The 20,123-nt window shown below is 40.0% G+C and overlaps 1 protein-coding gene across 3 annotated transcripts in view; it reads right to left on the bottom strand.

Annotated features, from left to right (window-relative positions):
• Positions 1-20,123, bottom strand: part of CDKAL1 (CDK5 regulatory subunit associated protein 1 like 1) — a 377,489-nt gene that overhangs the window by 100,829 nt on the left and 256,537 nt on the right. For all 3 annotated transcript variants that reach the window (XM_030445448.1, XM_030445446.1, XM_030445447.1), the window contains one exon: positions 9,233-9,413. In XM_030445448.1, coding sequence (XP_030301308.1) covers positions 9,233-9,413 — 181 coding nt within the window. The remainder of the gene's footprint in view (positions 1-9,232; positions 9,414-20,123) is intronic.

Here is a 20,123-nt window from a genome sequence, read left to right as displayed (position 1 = left end):
GGTTTGAACTTGAGCTGAATCTAAGTCTAAAATAAAACTGTCTTTACAACTTCTGTAAAATTCCATTTAGTAGCTTTGCTTAACCACAAAAAAAACTATTCACAGGTGTCTCGGTTTAGTGGTCAGGGAACCAAAAACCCATGAACGGAATTGCTCGCTGTTACTTCCACCCTCCTAGGGGAAGATGAAAGGAGAATAAAGAAGAGAGACTTAAGGGTTGGAAGGTTAAAACCAGAAGAGGTTACTGGACCAGGGAAGGGACAGTGACACGTGGGATAAAGAACAATTACACAAATGCACACAAAATCCAATCTTGGTGATCACTGATTTAAGTGTCAAAGGGTCTCTTGTGGCAGGGCTGACGGTGTGAAAGGTTCCACTGTCTTCCCAGAACCTTATGGATTCAGATACTTCAGAGCATGTGGCCACCTGATGAGGTATCAGGGGTTCCTCTCCAACACCTCCCAGCACAGCCCAGCAGCAAGGATGAAGGGAGTGGGAAGGGGCCAGGCTTCTGTTCTGCCTGGCTTCTGTAGAGTAATGGAGGGAATGCTGACCCCTCTCTGTTCCACCCCTCCTGGGTCCCTCAGGGTCCTAAACACCCTCTGTCTAGGTCCATGTACTGGTACCACAAAATCAGCCTGTGCTCCCTCAAAACCTAACAGGTAATTACTCTCTTTTGAATTCATCACACAAACTCCCAGTTCTGGCTATACACCAAATCGTGACCACTGTGGGTAGATTTAAGGTAGAGGATAAGAAATCATATGTTTTGACCATCTTCAAAAATGAAAAAGGAGGAACTAGGCTGTGAGAGGTCACTCAGTTTACATAGTTCCTGGAAAAATAGGGAGGGAAATATGCAAAACTATTTATAAGAATCCAGAAAATAACAAAAAGAGCAAATGCTGATTTGCCACTATATCAATCAAAACGAATCCCATCAGAGAATAACCGGGCTTGTAGATAGGAGGCATCACAGCTATACTGATGGTTTGTAAAGCTTCCTACAGTATGTCACATAATAACTGTAAGGAAACATGGCGTAAATGAAACTAAGAGAGAAAGTACAAAATTTGCTGGAAAATGTTAAATTGGAATGCTTGAGTAGCTCACTGCCAAACATAAAGGATTATATATTTATTTTTCATCATGGTCTGCCTTCCCCTACAGCTTTTACTTTTCAATTCTCTGGTCCCAAACTTGCCATAAAAATCTTCACTCAGGTCTTTATTCTGGCTGAGTAGCAAGTAGTAAATAAAAGCATACTGCTGAAAAAACAAAGAGTAGTACAGAGGTTCGGCAGCCAAACTCAGACATTAATAAGTTTTGGTTTCTCTAACCCATGAAGTACATTCTGCACGTTATGCCCTGAATTATCGCATGTGCTGGGGGAAGGCTGTCAGGGCCCAAGCATCCTTCACAGACCAGAAGTAGTTATCACAGCTGCATCTAATTCCTGGGGCATGTAAAACCAGTTAGTCACAGCACTTAATAAGGGAGCTCAGTGGTAGTGATGGTAGACCAGAGCAGCAGAACTGTTTAATAAACATCATTGTTCCTTTTCCTACTAACATTTTGTTTCCTTTTCCCCACCTCCTGATCAGTCCATCTCTCCCTACTTTTAGAAGAAGAATATGCCTATGTATCCCCATTGCATCATCTTTGGTTTGGCCACTACTAAGCTAAGGCGAGAACTAATTCTGCAATGCCTCTAGTATTAGAAACAAAGGAGATGATCCCATCTTCCTGGGCATTTAAACCACATTAAATAATCAACACCATCCTAGGTTTCACTCTCTCACCTGCGAGTGCTATTGGTTCTCTTGTATATCACAGAGTACATGAAACTCTTATAAAATTATTTCTAAATCCATCCCAAACAGTACATGGATTCTTCCTTTGCCCTAATTCCGACCCTGGCTTCCCTAGGCACATTGTCTTACATCACCACCCACAATGCCTGAAACACATGTTCAAAGGCAAGAGTGGCTCAATTGTTACCTTTCCTTACTGTCTGCTCAATGGGGAGCTTACTAGTCTTCTCTTTCATGGTACTACTGTTCAGGAGTGCTTCCTTACCTTTAGAGTTGTGAATGGAGTAAAAGGTGTCTCTTGCACAAGCAGTGCTACTCCAGTTGCTGTCCTGCTGCTTGGAGTTAAAATTGATGAGGGACAGGACAGTGAATATTGCCTGATGCAGGACTGTGGGTGTTTCTTAAATCTGCCTGGGACAGTTTGGTGACAATTATTTAGTTTCACTAGGTAAGAGACATGAGCTACCACAGAAGATTCAATTCTTTGTGCTTAGAGATTCAGAACTACATACCTGTATCCACCTAGCAAAGGAGCAATTACACATCATACTGTATCTACTAGTACCCCAAAATACCTATTTCTAGTGCCCTGAAGAAATTTAATTGCTGATGAGAGATATGGGGAAGCTGCAGCCCCTCAGTCATGAAAAAGTGTCAGGAAACTTCTTGAAGACTCTTCAAGAGTAAAGCAAAAAGGAGAGCAATTTAAGAAAAATAAGTAGCTATCATAGAATAAAGGAAAAAAGTGCAAGATTGTTGGTTTGCTCCCACAGAAATGGTCAAATACAACTCGCCTGGCTGGCAATACTGAGAAGGTGCACATGGCATTATGCTATGCTTATAGAAAAAAAATCTCTTAATTATATACTGCTCCTATCTACTCATAAGTCCCCAGACAAGTAACAGCTACACTGAAAAAGTAGAAGACAAATTAAAATTATCAAGAACATAAGGTGTTAAAATTCCTTAATTTTAAAAAAGAGTAATTCTTACACATAGAATTAATGCATTCTGATCCTTGGCAATGCTGCTAAATATAAAATCCCTATCAGACAAGTCTAAACCATGTTCCCTTATATTGCTTACTAAAATATTTATCTGATTAGAATCTGTAATTTGAGTTCCACAATTATCAGTACCATCACTTTTATTACTGGATGCAACAGGGAAATGGTGAGATCCAGATTTTAAAAAAAATTGTCAGATTCCTTATAATCATCTACAAAACACCATTTCATGGTTAGCCCACTTCAGAGTCAGATTTTTCACTATAGCCCTCTGGAGAGAAAGAGCATCACATTCATCTCTGAAACAATGTATTTAGCAGCAGGTGGATAAAATGGGGGTAAAAGCCAAGAACAGAATTTTGGGTTAACATTTGAATTCTGAGCAACACTTTGACTAGTTTTCCATATATGTGACTCAGCATCACACCAACTGCTTATAAAAAACCCCAAACAAATAATGCTTAGTTTTGCTTAACTGTGCTTTAACTTTTCTCTAAAGTGGAGACAGCATTCATGATAAGCATAACCAAACTGATAGTTATGATATGATGAGACCATTTAGACAGATGTCTGAATCTATGTGTGCATTTTTTCTCCAGGAGAAACAAGAAAGGCTTGCAGCTGTAACTGTCTTCTCTGAATTTATGATTCAGAGGAAGTGATTCTGCCCCTGTTCTCAGCGCTGGTGAGGCCACACCTCGAGTACTGTGTTCAGTTCTGGGCCCCTCAGTTCAGGAAGGAGATTGAGGTCCTAGAGTGGGTCCAAAGGAGGGCAACCAGGCTGGTGAAGGGACTAGAGCACAGACCCTATGAGGAGAGGCTGAGGGAGCTGGGGGTGTTCAGCCTGGAGAAGAGGAGGATCAGAGGGGACTTTATCACTCTCTACAACTCCCTGAAAGGAGGGTGTAGCCAGGTGGGAGTTGGACTCTTTTCCCAGGCAACTCTCAGCAAGACAAGAGGGCACGGTCTTAAGCTGTGCCAGGGGAGGTTTAGGTTGGACATTAGAAAGAATTTCTTTACCGAGAGGGTGATCAAGCATTGGAATGGGCTGCCCAGGGAATTAGTGGATTCTTCATCCCTGGAGATATTTAAAAAGAGACTGGATGTGGCACCTAGTGCCATGGTCTAGCAACCACAACAGTGGTTCAAGGGTTGGACTTGATGATCTCTGAGGTCCCTTCCAACCCAGCCAATTCTATGATTCTATGATCCTATGATATGGTAGCAGATCAGTCCATCTGGATTAGTGACATCTGTCCTTTTAGAAAAATATCAGTGCCTTTAAGGCTTTCAAAGATAAATTATCTATGTGTAGAAAAGATTCCATGTTGACCTACTGATTTTTTTTTCCATTAAGATAAACTCAAATGAGGACTTTCTTCTAAAGGGAAATGATATTTACAATTCCATCAAAACTATCCAATAAAAATTCTGAAAGCAACAAAAGCTACCATGCTTAACACTCTACTGACTGTCCATAAAAATTGTAAGTTCTTCCTAAAAAGACCTAAATTATAGGCAAATACATTATTATTGCAGCTGTGATTTTTGGGCAGGATCACTAAATCTGTCTTGAATGAGTGCTGGAGAAGTGGAACTCATTGAAGTGGAGTAGTTTGCAAATAGCAGTAGATCTGTCCCATGCAGAAGGACTCTAAAGCTGAAATAACTTAGCAAATACACCCAATCTTACCCAGTCTTTGGGAAAAAAGACATGAACCACAGTTGTCAAATAACTTGCTCATTGGTTCAGCATCTGCAGTTAAATAATACAGCCAAAATTCCTTTCATAGAAGGAGACTCTACACACATATTCACTGCAGAGGACAGTGGTATGGACATCCCATAAAAGCTCACGAGTTCAATCTGGAAATACAATGTACCACATGTACACTCCAACATTGACACATAACAGATGGATGCCACTTTATGTGCAATTAATTTGCCTATCCACATAAATAAACCCATTTAGATTTAGATTACATGAATAATGGTTTATTAGAAGATGAAGGGGTAAGAGTGCATAAGGGGTGCTACTTCCTTCTCTTGGGAGAGAAATACAGGTGTTACTCTAGGTAAGCAATGACAAATGAAATACCTGTCCTTGGTAATGCTGCATCAGCAGACCATCAGCTTCTGTCTAGAAGTCACATGAATATAAAACATAAGAGATTAGCATAAACTCTTCCTGTGATGTTTGACTAGTTACTCTCAATTTCTACAGAGATAAAAGAACAAAGGATCTCATAACTGAGGATTTTTGACGGATACCAGGGCAAAGAAAAAACAAAAGGAAAACCAAAATCTATCAATTACAGATTTTCATCGGTCCCGGATTAGAGGCCCCATCTTTTTTGAAGGTTCTAACTCACTGAAAGCAGTAAGTACTAGTGCTACAAAAAAAAAAAGAATGTAAAACTGCATTAAAATGGCATTACCATTTTCCAAGTAACATTCCTAACCACAGAACAGCTAATGCTCTTTTAATAATTCAGCTCTTTGCTTACTGTCTTTCCATGGCACTCAGTCAAACAGAAAAACGTAAATTTAACCTAAGTTCCCACTGAGACAGCCTAAAAGAAATGAGCAGTCATTGCTCAGGCTGTATTTCTCTAAACAGCAAGTGGAAGAAGTCAAGTATGATCTCACTTTATGTCTTCAGCAGCTGGCACATCCTATGGAATGTGTGGTATATACCAAGAGTCAGCAGAAATAAGCTGTTTTGCTTTCAGATGTATAAGTGAAGGGATACAAATACCAATCCAAAGTTTTGACTTCATATTTATCTACCAGGATACACAAACAGAAAGAAATTTTTCTTTATCTAAACTGATTACCATTGTCATATGACTTTGATTATTACACTGAAAGGAAATAGAAATGTGGAGAGAATAATTAGCTGAAACATGTATCAGTATTGTATACTTTTTTGAGATTCAAATTTGTCCTGGTTTGGGCCAGGATAAAGGTGATTTTCTGTCTTGTAATTTTACTTTTAGCTAAGCCTCTTGTAAGTAGTTGCACTTGCTGAAATTAACAGCAAGTTTCTCAGACAGTGTGTGCTTCTAGGACTGATAACACTTGATGTTTATACTTAGTGCTAGAGACTGGTATGCAGAGCCAAGGACACTGCTCAGCTCTGATGAAAACATTTACCCTCCAGAAGGAAGAAAGAGGTCCCACCTGCAGCCCTCCTTTGGGGAGGAATGGACAAGATAGATGCCAGAATTGACCAAACAGTGTAGCAGGAGGAGCCATTCTTGCTCCTGAGGCTCGACGAGCTGCTGGTCTCTTCCAGGACTCCAGCCACCACACAGCGCTTCCAGGGTAGAAGTGTAGTGGGAAGAGCCTTTCTTGCTCCAGAGGCTCGACGAACTGCTGGCCTCTCCATGCCTCGCACCAGAGTGAGCTGAGGTTTTTTCTGTGGGTGTGTGTTCCACCTTTATTGGCCCCCTGGCCTTGCTCATGCCCAATAGGGGCCTGTCCTGATCAGGCACAGGTGGACTCACACCCACTCACTGGCAATTCAAGGCACCTGATTTATCTTATTTCTCTACATTCCCCCCCTTTTTTTTTTTTTTTTTTTTTTTTAAAGCTTTCCCGGTTTGCCCTAGCTTACAGACATTTTAGCAAACATACAGGATTTTTGCACAGGATTTTTAAACATACACATTTTTTTTCTACTGTCACACAGGATTTTTTACACAAAAATACCTACTGACACACAGGATTTTTTTACACAAAAATACACATTTACAAAAATACACTGACACACAGGATTTTTTACACAAAAATACCTACTGACACACAGGATTTTTTACACAAAAATACACATTTTTTCTTCGGGCCCCGCAGGACACTCAGCTAAGAGCATCGAGGGGGCGCACAGAATACAGACATACAGGATTTTTCTTCGGGCCCCGCAGGACACTCAGCTAAGAGCATCAAGGGGGCCCTGAGTACAGGACTTTTACACATACATACAGGATTTTTTACAAAAATACACTTATAACTTACAGGATTTTAACCCTAGCTTAGGCAACCGAATGTCAGCCCAGGCACTTTTTCACAAAGTCTCTCCTGTTTCTGCTCTTCTCTTGGTTTCCCTCTGCTCAGGGGCTTCCAAAGAGAGAATCCTTATCTTGGCTTCCCTCTGTTCAGGGGTTTCCAAACCAAAGAGCTTGCTGGTCATACCTTTCAGGGAGAATGTTAGCCCAGGCATTTTTTCAAATCGGGGATAATGTTCCTGTTGCCAGCTTCTCACACTGCCGCTTCTTTATGTTGCCCGCATTCTCCACCAAATGTAGCGGGAGGAGCAAGAATGGCTGAAAAAATGCCTGGGCTAACATTCTCCCTGAAAGGTATGACCAGCAAGCTCTTTGGTTTGGAAACCCCTGAACAGAGGGAAGCCAAGATAAGGATTCTCTCTTTGGAAGCCCCTGAGCAGAGGGAAACCAAGAGAAGAGCAGAAACAGGAGAGACTTTGTGAAAAAGTGCCTGGGCTGACATTCGGTTGCCTAAGCTAGGGTTAAAATCCTGTAAGTTATAAGTGTATTTTTGTAAAAAAATCCTGTGTGTCAGTGTATTTTTGTAAATGTGTATTTTTGTGTAAAAAAATCCTGTGTGACAGTAGAAAAAAAATGTGTATGTTTAAAAATCCTGTGCAAAAATCCTGTATGTTTGCTAAAATGTCTGTAAGCTAGGGCAAACCGGGAAAGCTTTAAGAAGAAAAAAAAAAAAAAAAAGGGGGGGAATGTAGAGAAATAAGATAAATCAGGTGCCTTGAATTGCCAGTGAGTGGGTGTGAGTCCACCTGTGCCTGATCAGGACAGGCCCCTATTGGGCATGAGCAAGGCCAGGGGGCCAATAAAGGTGGAACACATACCCACAGAGATAACCTCAGCTCACTCTGGTGAGAGGCATGGAGAGGCCAGCAGCTTGTTGAGCCTCTGGAGCAAGAAAGGCTCTTCCCGCTACACTTCTACCCTGGAAGCGCTGTGTGGTGGCTGGAGTCCTGGAAGAGACCAGCAGCCCGTTGAGCCTCAGGAGCAAGAATGGCTCCTCCCGCTACAAAACAGAGTGTTCCATCCCATATACGTCATACTCGGTATAAATTTGATGCATCACGAGGGCCGAGTCAGATTTCCTGCTTCCAGTTTCCAGCTGCCTCCCCTTCCTGCCTTTCCTGCTTCCCTTCCTTCACCCATTCCTTGTTTCCTTTGACATCCTGGAAGGATTCCGTCCGTTCGTCTGCCTGTGGTCCTGACCCATGCCAGCCCATATCTGTGTGTTCCTGCCTCCAGTTCCCGACTGCTGCCGACTCCAGGAGTCCAGCCTGGACTTTCCCAGGGCTGCCCTGCAGCCTCGGTGGTGACGTGAGAGTTACTGGGGGAAAAGGGGGAAGGAATGTGGTTTCCATTTTCCTGTATATTTGTATATATTTAGTAATTTTTCCTATTTAACATTACTGTTTCATTAAAGTTGTGTAGTTTATTTTCCAACCCATAAGTCTCTCTCCCTTATTCTCTCTCCTTTCTTTATGAAGGAGGAGAGAGAGATTAATAGAGAGCGTCTGTTACTCAGTTTAATTGCCGGGCCAGTGTTAAACCGTGGCAAAATTACAAAAATTATAAATTCAATTTTGTTAAAAATAAATCAAACCATAACTTCAGATGTGATTGCTATTATTATTGCCCATAAATATTTATTTCTCTCAAGAAAAATACAGTCGATAGCCATCTACCTCCCATATCAAAACAGGCTGTTTTCCTCATGGATATTGAGAATGAGTTTTCTCATGAGTTGAGAATGTTGGTAGTCAGGAAGGGTTACACTTCTCAGTCAAAAATAGAAAGAAAGCAAGAAAGAGAACACATGGGAACTGAAAGATCAAATGCCAGTTTTGTCAGTAGCAGGCTGAAGGAAGCATAGCTTATAAGAAGTTTGTAAGGAGAGTCCTGAGAAGTTCCCTGCAAACTTGATATTTGACAAATAAATCAAAAATTATAAATGGTCAATTGTCAGCACTCTTGCATAATTATTCACAAACAGGTTAAAACTGCTGGAGTCACAAGTGTCTTAAAATGGAAAAAATTAATATGCATAATCAAACAGCTACCAACCTTGGTCCTATTTCAACCAAAATTTGATAGAAAGAAGACATGACTTCAGTATAAACACTATTTTACCTTTCCCAACAATCTCAACAGTAATTTACATATGAAAATGCATTCCGTGATCTGGCTAACCTCTAAAGACATCTCAACAACATTTCACCTACTGGACTGAAAAAAAACTTTGAATCGTAGCACAGTCCTACAGAAAAACCTGCATTTTCACATACACGCTTTATGCATTTAAAGACATCTGGGTACACTCTTCAGGGTGCCACAAGAAAATGGATCTTACCACTGCAGCTGGAACTTGATGCATTTTTGCAGCTGGGGTTCCTGGGCGTGGATAAAACTGATTAATAAACAAGCTTGGAAACCTGTAATGTTCTACAAGTTTCATAGTTTCTTGAAAATCTTCATCCGTTTCTCCTGGAAAACCACAGATGATGTCTGTAGCAATTGTTATTCCAGGCACCCTGTAAAGAATAGAAATAGAAAGGTACACTGAACTAAGGACACAGAAAAATCTTGCTCCCTTAAAAGCTACTGTACATAGACCTAAAACTCTGCAACTTTATCTACCGAAATTGAGATCTAAAATGAACTTCAGAAAAAACCCCATGAGATTCTGTCCTGGTTTGGGCCAGGATAAAGGTGGTTTTCTGTTTCTGTACTTTTGCTTTTAGCTAAGTCCCTTGTAAGTAGTTGTATTTGCTGAAATTAACAGCAAGTTTCTCATGCAGTGTGTGTGCTTCTAGGACTGATAACACTTGATGTTTATAGTTACTGCCAGAGACTGGTATGCAGAGCCAAGGACACTGCTCAGCTCTGAGGAAAACATTTTACCGTCCAGGAGGACACAGAGGCCCCACCTGAGCCCTCCTTTGGGGAGGAACAGACAAGATAGATGCCAGAATTGACCAAACAGAGTATTCCATCCCATATACGTCACACTCAGTATAAATTTGAGGCATCACGAGGGCCGAGCCAGATCTTTTCCTGATTTCCTGCTTCCCTTCCTTCACCCAGCATCCTGGAAGGATCCTGTCCATTCGTCTGCCTGTGGTCCTGATCCGTGCCAGCCCATATCTGTGTGTTCCTGCCTCCGGTTCCCGACTGCTGCCGACTCCAGGAGTCCAGCCTGGACTTTCCCAGGGCTGCCCTACAGCCTCGGTGGTGACGTGAGAGTTATTGGGGGAGAGGGGGGAGGAATGTGGTATCCATTTTCCTGTATATTTGTATATATTTAGTAATTTTACCTATTTATCACTACTGTTTCATTAAAGTGTGTAGTTTAGTTTCCAACCCATAAGTCTCTCTCCCTTATTCTCTCTCCTTTCTCTATCAAGGAGAGGAGAGATTAATAGAGAGCGTCTGTTATTCGGTTAATTGCCGGGCCAGTGTTAAACCGTGACAGATTCTAAAACCTTTGCTTGGTAATGAAAAATTTGTTGGGGATTAAGTTAAAAGCACATGAAACAAGAAAGACACCACTGCAAGTCTTCAATTAGGACTGGGGCAGAAGACTGAAAGCATCTGGACCATCTCCTTCATTCAAAATTATAGGTGATCAGCAGAGCTTGTAAATGTCTTGAATTCTGATTGCTTAGTCTACAAATCACATAACTTCTGAGAGTTAGCCAGCAGAATTTGTAAACTATACAATGTATTACAATGCTGCTAACAAAGTAGAACAGGCTATGCAGACAAGGGGACTGACATGACATACAACCTAGCAATTTTGAACAAAGTAATAAGGCATTTGTTACTCATGAGTTAATTTCTAACTCCCTACTCCATTAAATCATCTAATGCCTTGCTTGAAAGGGAAAACAAAATACTTCTGTTTACAAATGCACAAGCACTGAGAGCTGTCTTGTTATTTAGCTAGGTCAATATTTCCTATGTGCTCTCCTTGGACTGAATATGCAGAACCCCTGAGTGCAGCAGCTTAAATGGATGCAGCTAAGAGAGGCAGCAGTCAGTGTAGCATAGAGCACAGGAGGGGGTGAAGGAAGATCCTTTAAATTTACACATGGCACTTTAAATTGTGCCATGGAAACAGCCTTAGACACAGTGGTACCATGTCACTAAGCATTTTCCCCAGCAGATGTTGGAGCAGCAGACCCTGCTAAGGTTGAGGCTTGAACCCAGACTGAGTTAGTTGGTGGATGCAGACCTCCAAGTCCCAAGCTGCCAAGAGTCCCTGGGAGATCTCCCTGATGCCAGCAGAGATGGCTCTCTGTCCTATAGTAGCTGAGGTGTCTTGGAAGAGCTGTGTCTCCAAGTGGAGGAGGTACAAGAGGAAATAAGCAAACTGTGCAGGATATGAGAAGACGAAAGGGAGACAGGAAGGATCTTCTCTGCAATTCAACAGCTTGAAGAGCCTCTGCCCCCATCTGCAATAGTGAAGGTCATGCCAACTCCCACTACCAACGTAAGTGAAATCTCTGGAGAAGGGGAAGGATGAAAGCTGGCAACTTCTGAAACCAAGGATCTTGCTCTGCCTGAGAGCTTACAATTGCAAAATAGGTTCATCACCCTCAAAATCAAAGAGGAGCCAGATATGTCAACAAGCAAAGTATCTGATCCACGTACCCCCTAAACCATGCATAACTACCAGGAAGAAGCAGTGAGTAATCACAATAGGTGACACACTGCAGGACACAGGCACTCACCTGTCGACCTGAACAACCATCTAGAGAGGTTTGATGTCTGACAGGGGCCAGGATCTGGGCTCATCTGGCCCTCTGAGTGACACTCCCTGCTCTTGTTTCATGTGGGAACAAATAATACTGAGTGGAAACCTGGACAATATTGAAAGTGACTACAAAGCTCTGGAAATGCAGTAGTTAAAGGCATTGGGGCTGAGGTGGTGTGCTCATCAGGAAGCACATTTTACTGAGGGTGAATGAGCACTGGCCTGTGTTGCCCAGGAAGGCTGTGGTATCTCCCTTCTTGGAGATATTCAAAAGCTGCCTGGACATGGTCCTGGGTATTTGGTGTAAGGTGGTTTTGCCTAAGCAGGGGAAGTTGGCCAAAATGACCTCCAGAGATCCCTTTCAACCTCAAACCTTCTTTCATTCTGTGGCATCATCCAGAAAAAAAGATATTACCAAGATATTACAAATGAAAAACCAAGAAATTACTGCATGGTATTTACAGGGCAATCGGTGGCACTCAGAAGGTATCACCTTAGTTTTACAGATCTATCACTAGCCAGCTGAATGACCACTGCCCTGTGAGTTTTGTATTAAGCCTGCTTGTGTCAAGTGGGAAAAATGATAAACCTCTTCTGCAAAGAGTAACAAATGTATAGTTCTCCCTACTGACACAGAACAGATGGTATCTATAGCACAGAGTTGATTCTACACTCTCAGCAACAATGACGAACTGGAGAAAACGTGATTTATGAGGAAATGTAAGAGCCTTTTAAAGATATTGGTGGTATCTGCCTTAAAGGTGGCCCTTGTTCAAGTGGAGAAAATAGATGAGATTGCTTCCAGAGGTTTCTTCCACCCTAAATAATTCTACAGTTCAGGCAAGGGAACAGCTGAGACAGCTTCTTTTAGCGGTGAAGGGCATAAAGACCACTGTCACAAGTAAAGCTCGCACTTGAGCTTAAGAAGAGGTCTCCAAGACTGTTTCAACCTAAAAGAAATGGCTGGAAGGCTTCTCTCCTCCCAATCAGGACATGAAACAGTAGAACGATAAATACAAACCCATGTAATCCAAATTACATTTATAAAGTATTTGAAAGGCCAAAGAGAGATATCTTTTCTTATTTGACAAATACATCACCAAAGAAAAAATAATGCTGTGGTTACAGTGGGTGAAGAAACTTGAGTGACAACAACTGAAATAAAAACTTCATGTAACGACAAGCTCAACTGGAACAGGAAAATCTTGTTGGCAGAATTCCCATTAAATGGGAAGCAGAGAACATTGTTCTTAGCAATTTGATTCAGTGCAATATTACATAATGTATAGATCATATTAATCACAGAGGACTTAATACAAACAGTATATGGTAGCAAATATGTCTTGTGACTTTTTAAAAAAAATATTTGAAAAGAAATAGATTTTTAAATTTAAGTATTGGCAGTGAACTTATAAAAGCAAATATCTTGGACCTCCTTTTTACATGTGTCTGCATATAGAGTTAGCTGCACAGGAATTAATTAGACTTTATATTATTGGAATCTTTTTTCACCTTTTCTTTATGAAAAACCTCCACAAAAGTAACTGAATTGTTTCAATTCCTCTTTGAATTCCTCCTTCATGAAATCAGACTCCATCATTTGAGATGAAGTTAAAACAAGGCATTTGAATATGAAACTTAACATTTTTAAGGATTTGGTCCATTAAATGGGAAACACAAACTGAATATTGCACAGAACAAGAAAAATGCCTAGAACTGATGGTTAAACATTACCATTGCTTTCTTAAGACTGACAAACTGCAAGATATGAAGTTCTTCTTAGTGTTAAGTAACAGTAAAATGAATTAGTTTAAGGTCTGACTGAACAGATGAGCTCTGTCTTCTGCAGCATGATTTTGTTCACATCACATCATATCTTGTGCAGTAATAGTAAGCTTATGGGGTAAAAAGTACATTACTTTATAAATTAGTATCACAAAACATCAGCTGCCATTTCTCAGATCATGAACAGAGCATGATCTGAACAAAACCATTAAAATTAAGTTATTTTAACCATTTTAATGACCCTATTGGCAATGGTTAAAACATTTATTACCAATGGTGGTAGCAATACTATCCTTTATAAAGGTTTGGTTGTTTCTATAGCAACATGAATTCTAAAGTCCAATCAAGATAGATACAATAAAATATGTTCTTTTTTTCCATAACAGCAGTTGTCATTCTGTTAAAAGGAAATTACATATTTTAAAAATTCATAAACTTTACAAATGTCTAAACTCCATTTGGTGATAAGGTGTTAATTATCTTTGTAATTAGATTTCTTCCTGAATGGAATTATTACACACAAAGAAAAGCTTGGGTATGAAAGGAGAATAAGGACCACAGTGTATTCAGCAACAGCAATTAATTACAGTTCAATCCAGTACGACTGCCTAAAATATGACATTGCATAGTGCATTTTTATACCACCGCTGATAATATTATTTAAGAAGCAGTTTAAAAGGGGAGAAAAGCATGAGATTCTACTCAGAATAAAATCCAGTTACTGACAAAAATCAGGCTCCATTTGCTTTTCTCAAAGCACTGATGAACAAAAATAAGTACAATCAGTTCTATGTGTGAAATACTATTTCTTAATGAAGAGGAAAAAAAAAGAAATAAATGCAATAAAATGTAGATTTGAAAATTAAAATACCTTCTCTCTGACAGTATGAAAGAAAGCAGCATAACATTCCTTATTGCATGGATTTAGATGATGTTTCAAAAATTGTCCCCGGTATGAAGTATGATGCGAAATCACAAAATAAATTTTCCTGCACATTACCCAATATTACATTGCTTTTTGAAATGAAATGCAATTTATTATGAAGAAAACAAACAAACAAAAAAAGCTGCTGGACATCCCCAGTAAGTGTTTTGTAACATTTATTACATTATTGTAAATCTAAAATTTCAACAAATGTTTTCCAGGGTCAGTATAGAAGATCCACAACACATTGTTCAGTGAACCAAGGATATACAGTGGTCCTTTTGAAAGAAAAAACTATTTTTAAAAAGAAGAAAATTGCTTCAAACATACAGAAGTCTGGATGCTCCTTGAAGCTTAGCTAATGGAGGTGGTCAGTCTGTTTCAATACTTCCAAGCATACAATGACTTAAACTTTGCCACCCATTTTAAAGCCAAATAATCCTGACAAACATATAGAAACATTGTGCACAGTTATCTCTTCTTGCAATCTTAAGTCTTACAAGATTTTTTCTCTGAAGACATACATGATTGTCTCCATTCACTCAACTTTAGAAACAAAGAAAAAACAGGATCCCAAGTCAACTCTCTGTTCATACAAAAAATCATGGAGTTTCAGAAAAAGATGAATTTGAGGAATAACCAGTGCCATGTGTAAGATGGTACAGACCTAACACTTAAAGTTCCTCTCCATTATGTCCTTCTACATGGATAAATCAATTCCATCTACTCAAGTAGATTCATGCTTTGTCATCTTGTAACAGACCAGTAACACAGCTATCATCATCTTGGGCATTCTGACCACCCATAAGGAAGCAACTACTTCATCTTTGAGTAAACAAGTGTCTATTTTACTGTGATGCTGTAAGAAACAGCACAGCCAGAAATTGCGTGGAGTGTAGAGATATCCAAAACCTCAGAGAGGAGGAACAAAATGTCTTTGAGAGAACATAGAAGAAATGCAACATCTTACCCTCAGCTTGGAGAGGAATCAAGTCAGTCTCTTAGGTCAGAGAAAAAAAGCATTCTACTTCCTAAAGGAGTGGCTGATGTCAGGAAGAAAAGTTGTAGCTAAGTAAAGAATATGCTGAGGGTAACTACTGCCCTATGAATTGCCTCCTCACAGCTCACAGGTATCTAAATTATCTCTAAACGAGCCCAGAAGAATAAATAATTCTGAGGTGAAATTTGTGCTATGTTACAGCTAGTTCCTGGAGCTCTGATTGCTCAGGTATCTCTGTTGTACATCACTAACCAGCAAAGAGTGCAGCCATAGCCCCACAGTGATAAGTTTCTTGCTCTTTTCTTCCCAGGGGACCTAGAATTATAGGATCACAGAAAGTCAGGGGTTGGAAGGCAACTCGAAAGATCATCCAGTCCAACCCCCCTGCCAGAGCAGGGTCACCTATAGGAGGTCACACAGGAACACATCCAGGTGGTTTTGAATGTCTCCAGGGAAGGAGACTCCACAACCTCCCTGGGCAGCCTGTGCCAGTTCCCTGTCACTCTCACAGTGAAAAAATCCTTCCGAATATTTATACAGAACCACCTATGCTCCGGTTTATAACCATTGCCCCTTGTTCTATTGTCAGTCACCCCTGAGAAAAGCTTTACTCCATCCTCCTGGCACTCACCCCTTACATATTTATAAACACTGATGAGGTCCCCCCTCATTCTCCTCTTCTCCAAGCTGAAGAGCCCCAGCTACCTCAGCCTTTCCTCATAAGGGAGATGTTCCACTCCCTTCATCATCTTGGTCGCTCTGCACTGGACTCTTTCAAGCAGTTCCCGGTCCTTCTGGAACTGAGGGCACAGAACTGGACACAATATTCCTCACCAGGCCTCATCAGGGAAGAGTAGAGGGGGAGAAGAGCCTCTCTCAACCTACTAGCCACCCCCCTTCTAATGCACCCCAGGATGCCATTGCCCTTCTTGGCCACAAAGACACATTGCTGGCTCATGGTCATCCTTCCATTCACCAGCACCCCCAGGTCCCTTTCCCCTTCACTGCTCTCCAACAGCTCAGTCCCCACCCTGTACTGGTATATAGGTTTTTTCTTTCCCAGATGTAAGACTCTACACTTGGCCTTGAAATTCATCAAATTTCTCCCTGCCCAGCTCTCCAGTCTGTCTGGGTCCCTCTGAATGGCAGCACAGCCTTCTGGGGTGTCAGCCACTCCACACAGTTTTGTGCCATCAGCAAACTTGCTGGTAGTACACCCTATTCCCTCATCCAGTTCATCAATAAATATATTGAATAGTACTGGTTACCAATGACAGAGAAAACAGAAATGGGTCTAGCAGTAACATGAAAGTATGGCAGATATTTCAGTGACAGTTACCACAGACCAATCCACCAAGAGAGGTAGTTAGAAAACTCTTGACGGAAGCTAAGTTGGGAGTGAAATGCAAAATCCTGGGTCATTTGATTTAGGAGAGATAAATGTATCAAGATGCCAAAAATAAAACAGTAACAACCCCCCAACCACCTATGTTCACAGAGCCAGATGTCTAAGAAAACTAGCAGCAAAAGTGTAAAACTTGCTAGGATTCAGGTGTTACACAGATCATTTCATGTTGTTATAGTCAGAGCAAATATTTCCTTTAGTAATAACCATTACAAACCAAGTACACGCACGCTCAGGGAAGAAATTATGTAAAGAAGCTAAAAGGCTATTCATCAGTACCTTCACTTACTCATGTTGAACTTGTTTTGCATGATCACATGCTCTTCCCACTTCCCCTTCAGTAATTAACATTTAAATCCAGCAATGACTTAAAACCACCAACTCTTAACCAAGACCCTCCACCTCCAGACCTCCCAGTACAACAAAAAACTCAATTAGAGTAAATGAATATGAACAAATTTAAAACACTTCTGTTCTGTTCTACCACAGAGGTACAAGATCTGCCTGGGAAATCTTTAGTAGTTAAAACAAAACAAAAGTGATGAGCCAGCAACTTCTTAACTTAGAAATTTCCATTGAAAAAATGTTAGGGAAAAGAAGTGGCATTCTTATGAAAAAAAAACCAAACGTTCTCTGAAATGTTACTTTAGTCTCTCATGTTATTTGAGGGTATTTGAGAGCTGATCTATCAAGCATATTTACAGAATCTAACAGGCATCTAAACATGCCATTTTGCATTGGAGCTGAAAGAAATGTTTGTATCATCCCTGCGACTATACACAGTCCTATAGAAACCCATTTCCCCCTTTCTTCTTTCTCTGCAAGGCCCAGTCTTGTGAGATTTCTGACTTAATCTTGAATTGGTCACTGAGAAGTCACATGAGCTGGAGCTAGCAAAAGAGAAACAGACTACTCAGCTGGAAGCACTGCCTCTTTGAAAGGCTACTAACCACATGAAACCTCACTCTACCTCTCTCTTGACTATATGGAGATTGACCTGGGAATGAAGCCACAGGAAGATCTCCACACTTTCAGAAAGGGATTCATCCTACTTCTGAAACCCTCCTTCACTTCTCTCTCTCTCTCCATGGACTATCAATGGAGCACAGCACAATATACACTTAGGTTAGGTGTCTTGAGTTAGGAGAGAAAACCTGAACATAATTTCTGAAGCATGGGGTTTTCAATCTTTTTCAGTTTACAATTTACCTGAAATTATGCAATGGATGTACACACTTCTAATAAAACGATATCCACTGGCAATGTTTTTCTTAGTAATCTTTTCCATATGAATTTAAAAGTAGACCGGGATATACAAGTTCAAAACCCCCACAGCAGAAGAAAGCTCTTTTAAATCCTCATATCAATTGCTCAACTGATTTACACATGGAGCGAAGAGGAAGAGTACCTCAGCTTAATGAAAAAAGACATTTCATAAACACATCTGTGTGAAGCCTTTTAAATGATAACAGATCAAACTTTATGGATAGATACAAACTATCATTTGGTAAGAGTGCATATCCAAATGCAGCTATATGTATCATGAATATTAATACTTACAAAACTGATGCAAGAAAAAAACAGTACTATCAAATTCACCACAAAAATTATTAATTCTTATACAGAATTCTATTTAATATCTATATTTAATGCGGCCATTTCCTTTTCCAGTGTTCAGTTGCTTTAGATACATAATGACATCATCAAAATTGACAGGAGATTTTGTATCCGAAGGCAAGATGAGTAGGGAAGATCCAGTTGTACCTTCTCACAAAAGACAGTTAAATACTACTATAAAATTTAGCAATAAAGGTATAGATGAGAAGACAAGGTAGAATTTTCAGACTGAAATACAATCTAAAAAAACAGAGAGGTGGTAAGATATTAGAGTGAACATCGTCAGGGAGTCAGACCTCAATAAAATAATGTCAAAGTAGGTCCAATTTCATTGATAGTTAGTATTAATGTATTTGAATTAAAGCTTTGTTTAATGTATTTGAATTAAAGCTTTGTTTAAGTCTGAAGCACTTATGTTTGCTTTTATCAATCTGTCCATCAGGTTGAGCCAATTAAAAAGATAAATATACTGCATTTTGATTGAATTCTAATAAATGTGTAATAAAATGCACCGCAAAAAAATAAACGCATATTATACCCAGATGGAATGTGCCAGATACAATCACACAGGGAAATGGGTGTAAGCTGTGGCCTCGCTCTAAAAAAGAAAGCCACCTATATTCAGTGCAAGAAAAAAGTTTATTTAATAAACTACCATGCTAAAACTTCATTATTTTAAAACTCTGTTGCATGTTAGTTATTCAGGCCTTCTTTTTTGTTTACTTTTAGCAAATTTGGCCCTGTTCACAGTGAATATATTTCTATTAAATGCAATAGCATAAGATTCTACCCTGGCAGGACACCTGCTAGCATCTTTTATTAATGTACGTGTTCCCACTGCAAAGGAATTATGTTATTTCAAATATTGCAAAAAATTCTCTATTACTGCCTAACACAACTCCATGTTGTCTCACAAATCAGTTCTTCACCTCACATGTATCAAAGTGAAGATAACTTTATGCTGTTATTGTTGTCTATAATGGCTTCATTTATAAGTCAACTTGTTTCCTTTCACTGACTACTAGCAGATGGTTCAGTAAGTTATACTTTGTTTATGTGTGTAAATTTTAAGGCTTTTTAAAAAAATTGTTTTCACAGCTTCGAAACATGCCTAAAACACAAGAAACCAGACAAAGAAATTGCAATGGTTTATTGTTTATATGTTGGGGCTTAAAAAAAAAATATCAGATAAACAAAACCCAGACATGACCAGAGAGAAACCCCTAGAGTATTTCTTCAGAGTATCATTGTGGGTTTCCCTGAAAAGGGCTATATATGCACATACACACATGGGACAATAAGCAGCAAGACCATAAATCCTACCACTTAAGTTGGTGGTGATTCATAGTGAAACACTTCAAATTTCAGGGGTAGCATAAATGACATAGTAAGGCTAGCCTTATAGCTAAAGTGTCACTGCATGCATTCTCCTTTTTGTGTACCACACCACACTGCAGACTGCTCATGCTGGTGATTCCCACAGGGAACACATTACACTTCGTGATTTGCTGCACCTTCCAGCTTATCTGCAAGTGCAGCTTAAGAGGTTGGTTTTGAACTTTGTAGTCATTAGTGGTTTTAATGCAAGTCACTTTACAAAGGCTGTACAATAATAGCTGTGATCAAGACACACAGTCTAACAGCTCTCAGAGCTTTGCTGAGAGTGAGAATGGGTATTTGCTACGACTGTTCTTTCCCAAGCCCACTTCTTGCTCCCAAAAGAGCTCTTTCAGAACCTCAGCTGAATGACACC

Source organism: Calypte anna, chromosome 2, assembly GCF_003957555.1.
Source record: "Calypte anna isolate BGI_N300 chromosome 2, bCalAnn1_v1.p, whole genome shotgun sequence".
NCBI lineage: Eukaryota > Metazoa > Chordata > Aves > Apodiformes > Trochilidae > Calypte > Calypte anna.
Note: the sequence above shows the minus strand (reverse complement) of the source record. Positions and strands in the feature narration are given on the sequence as shown.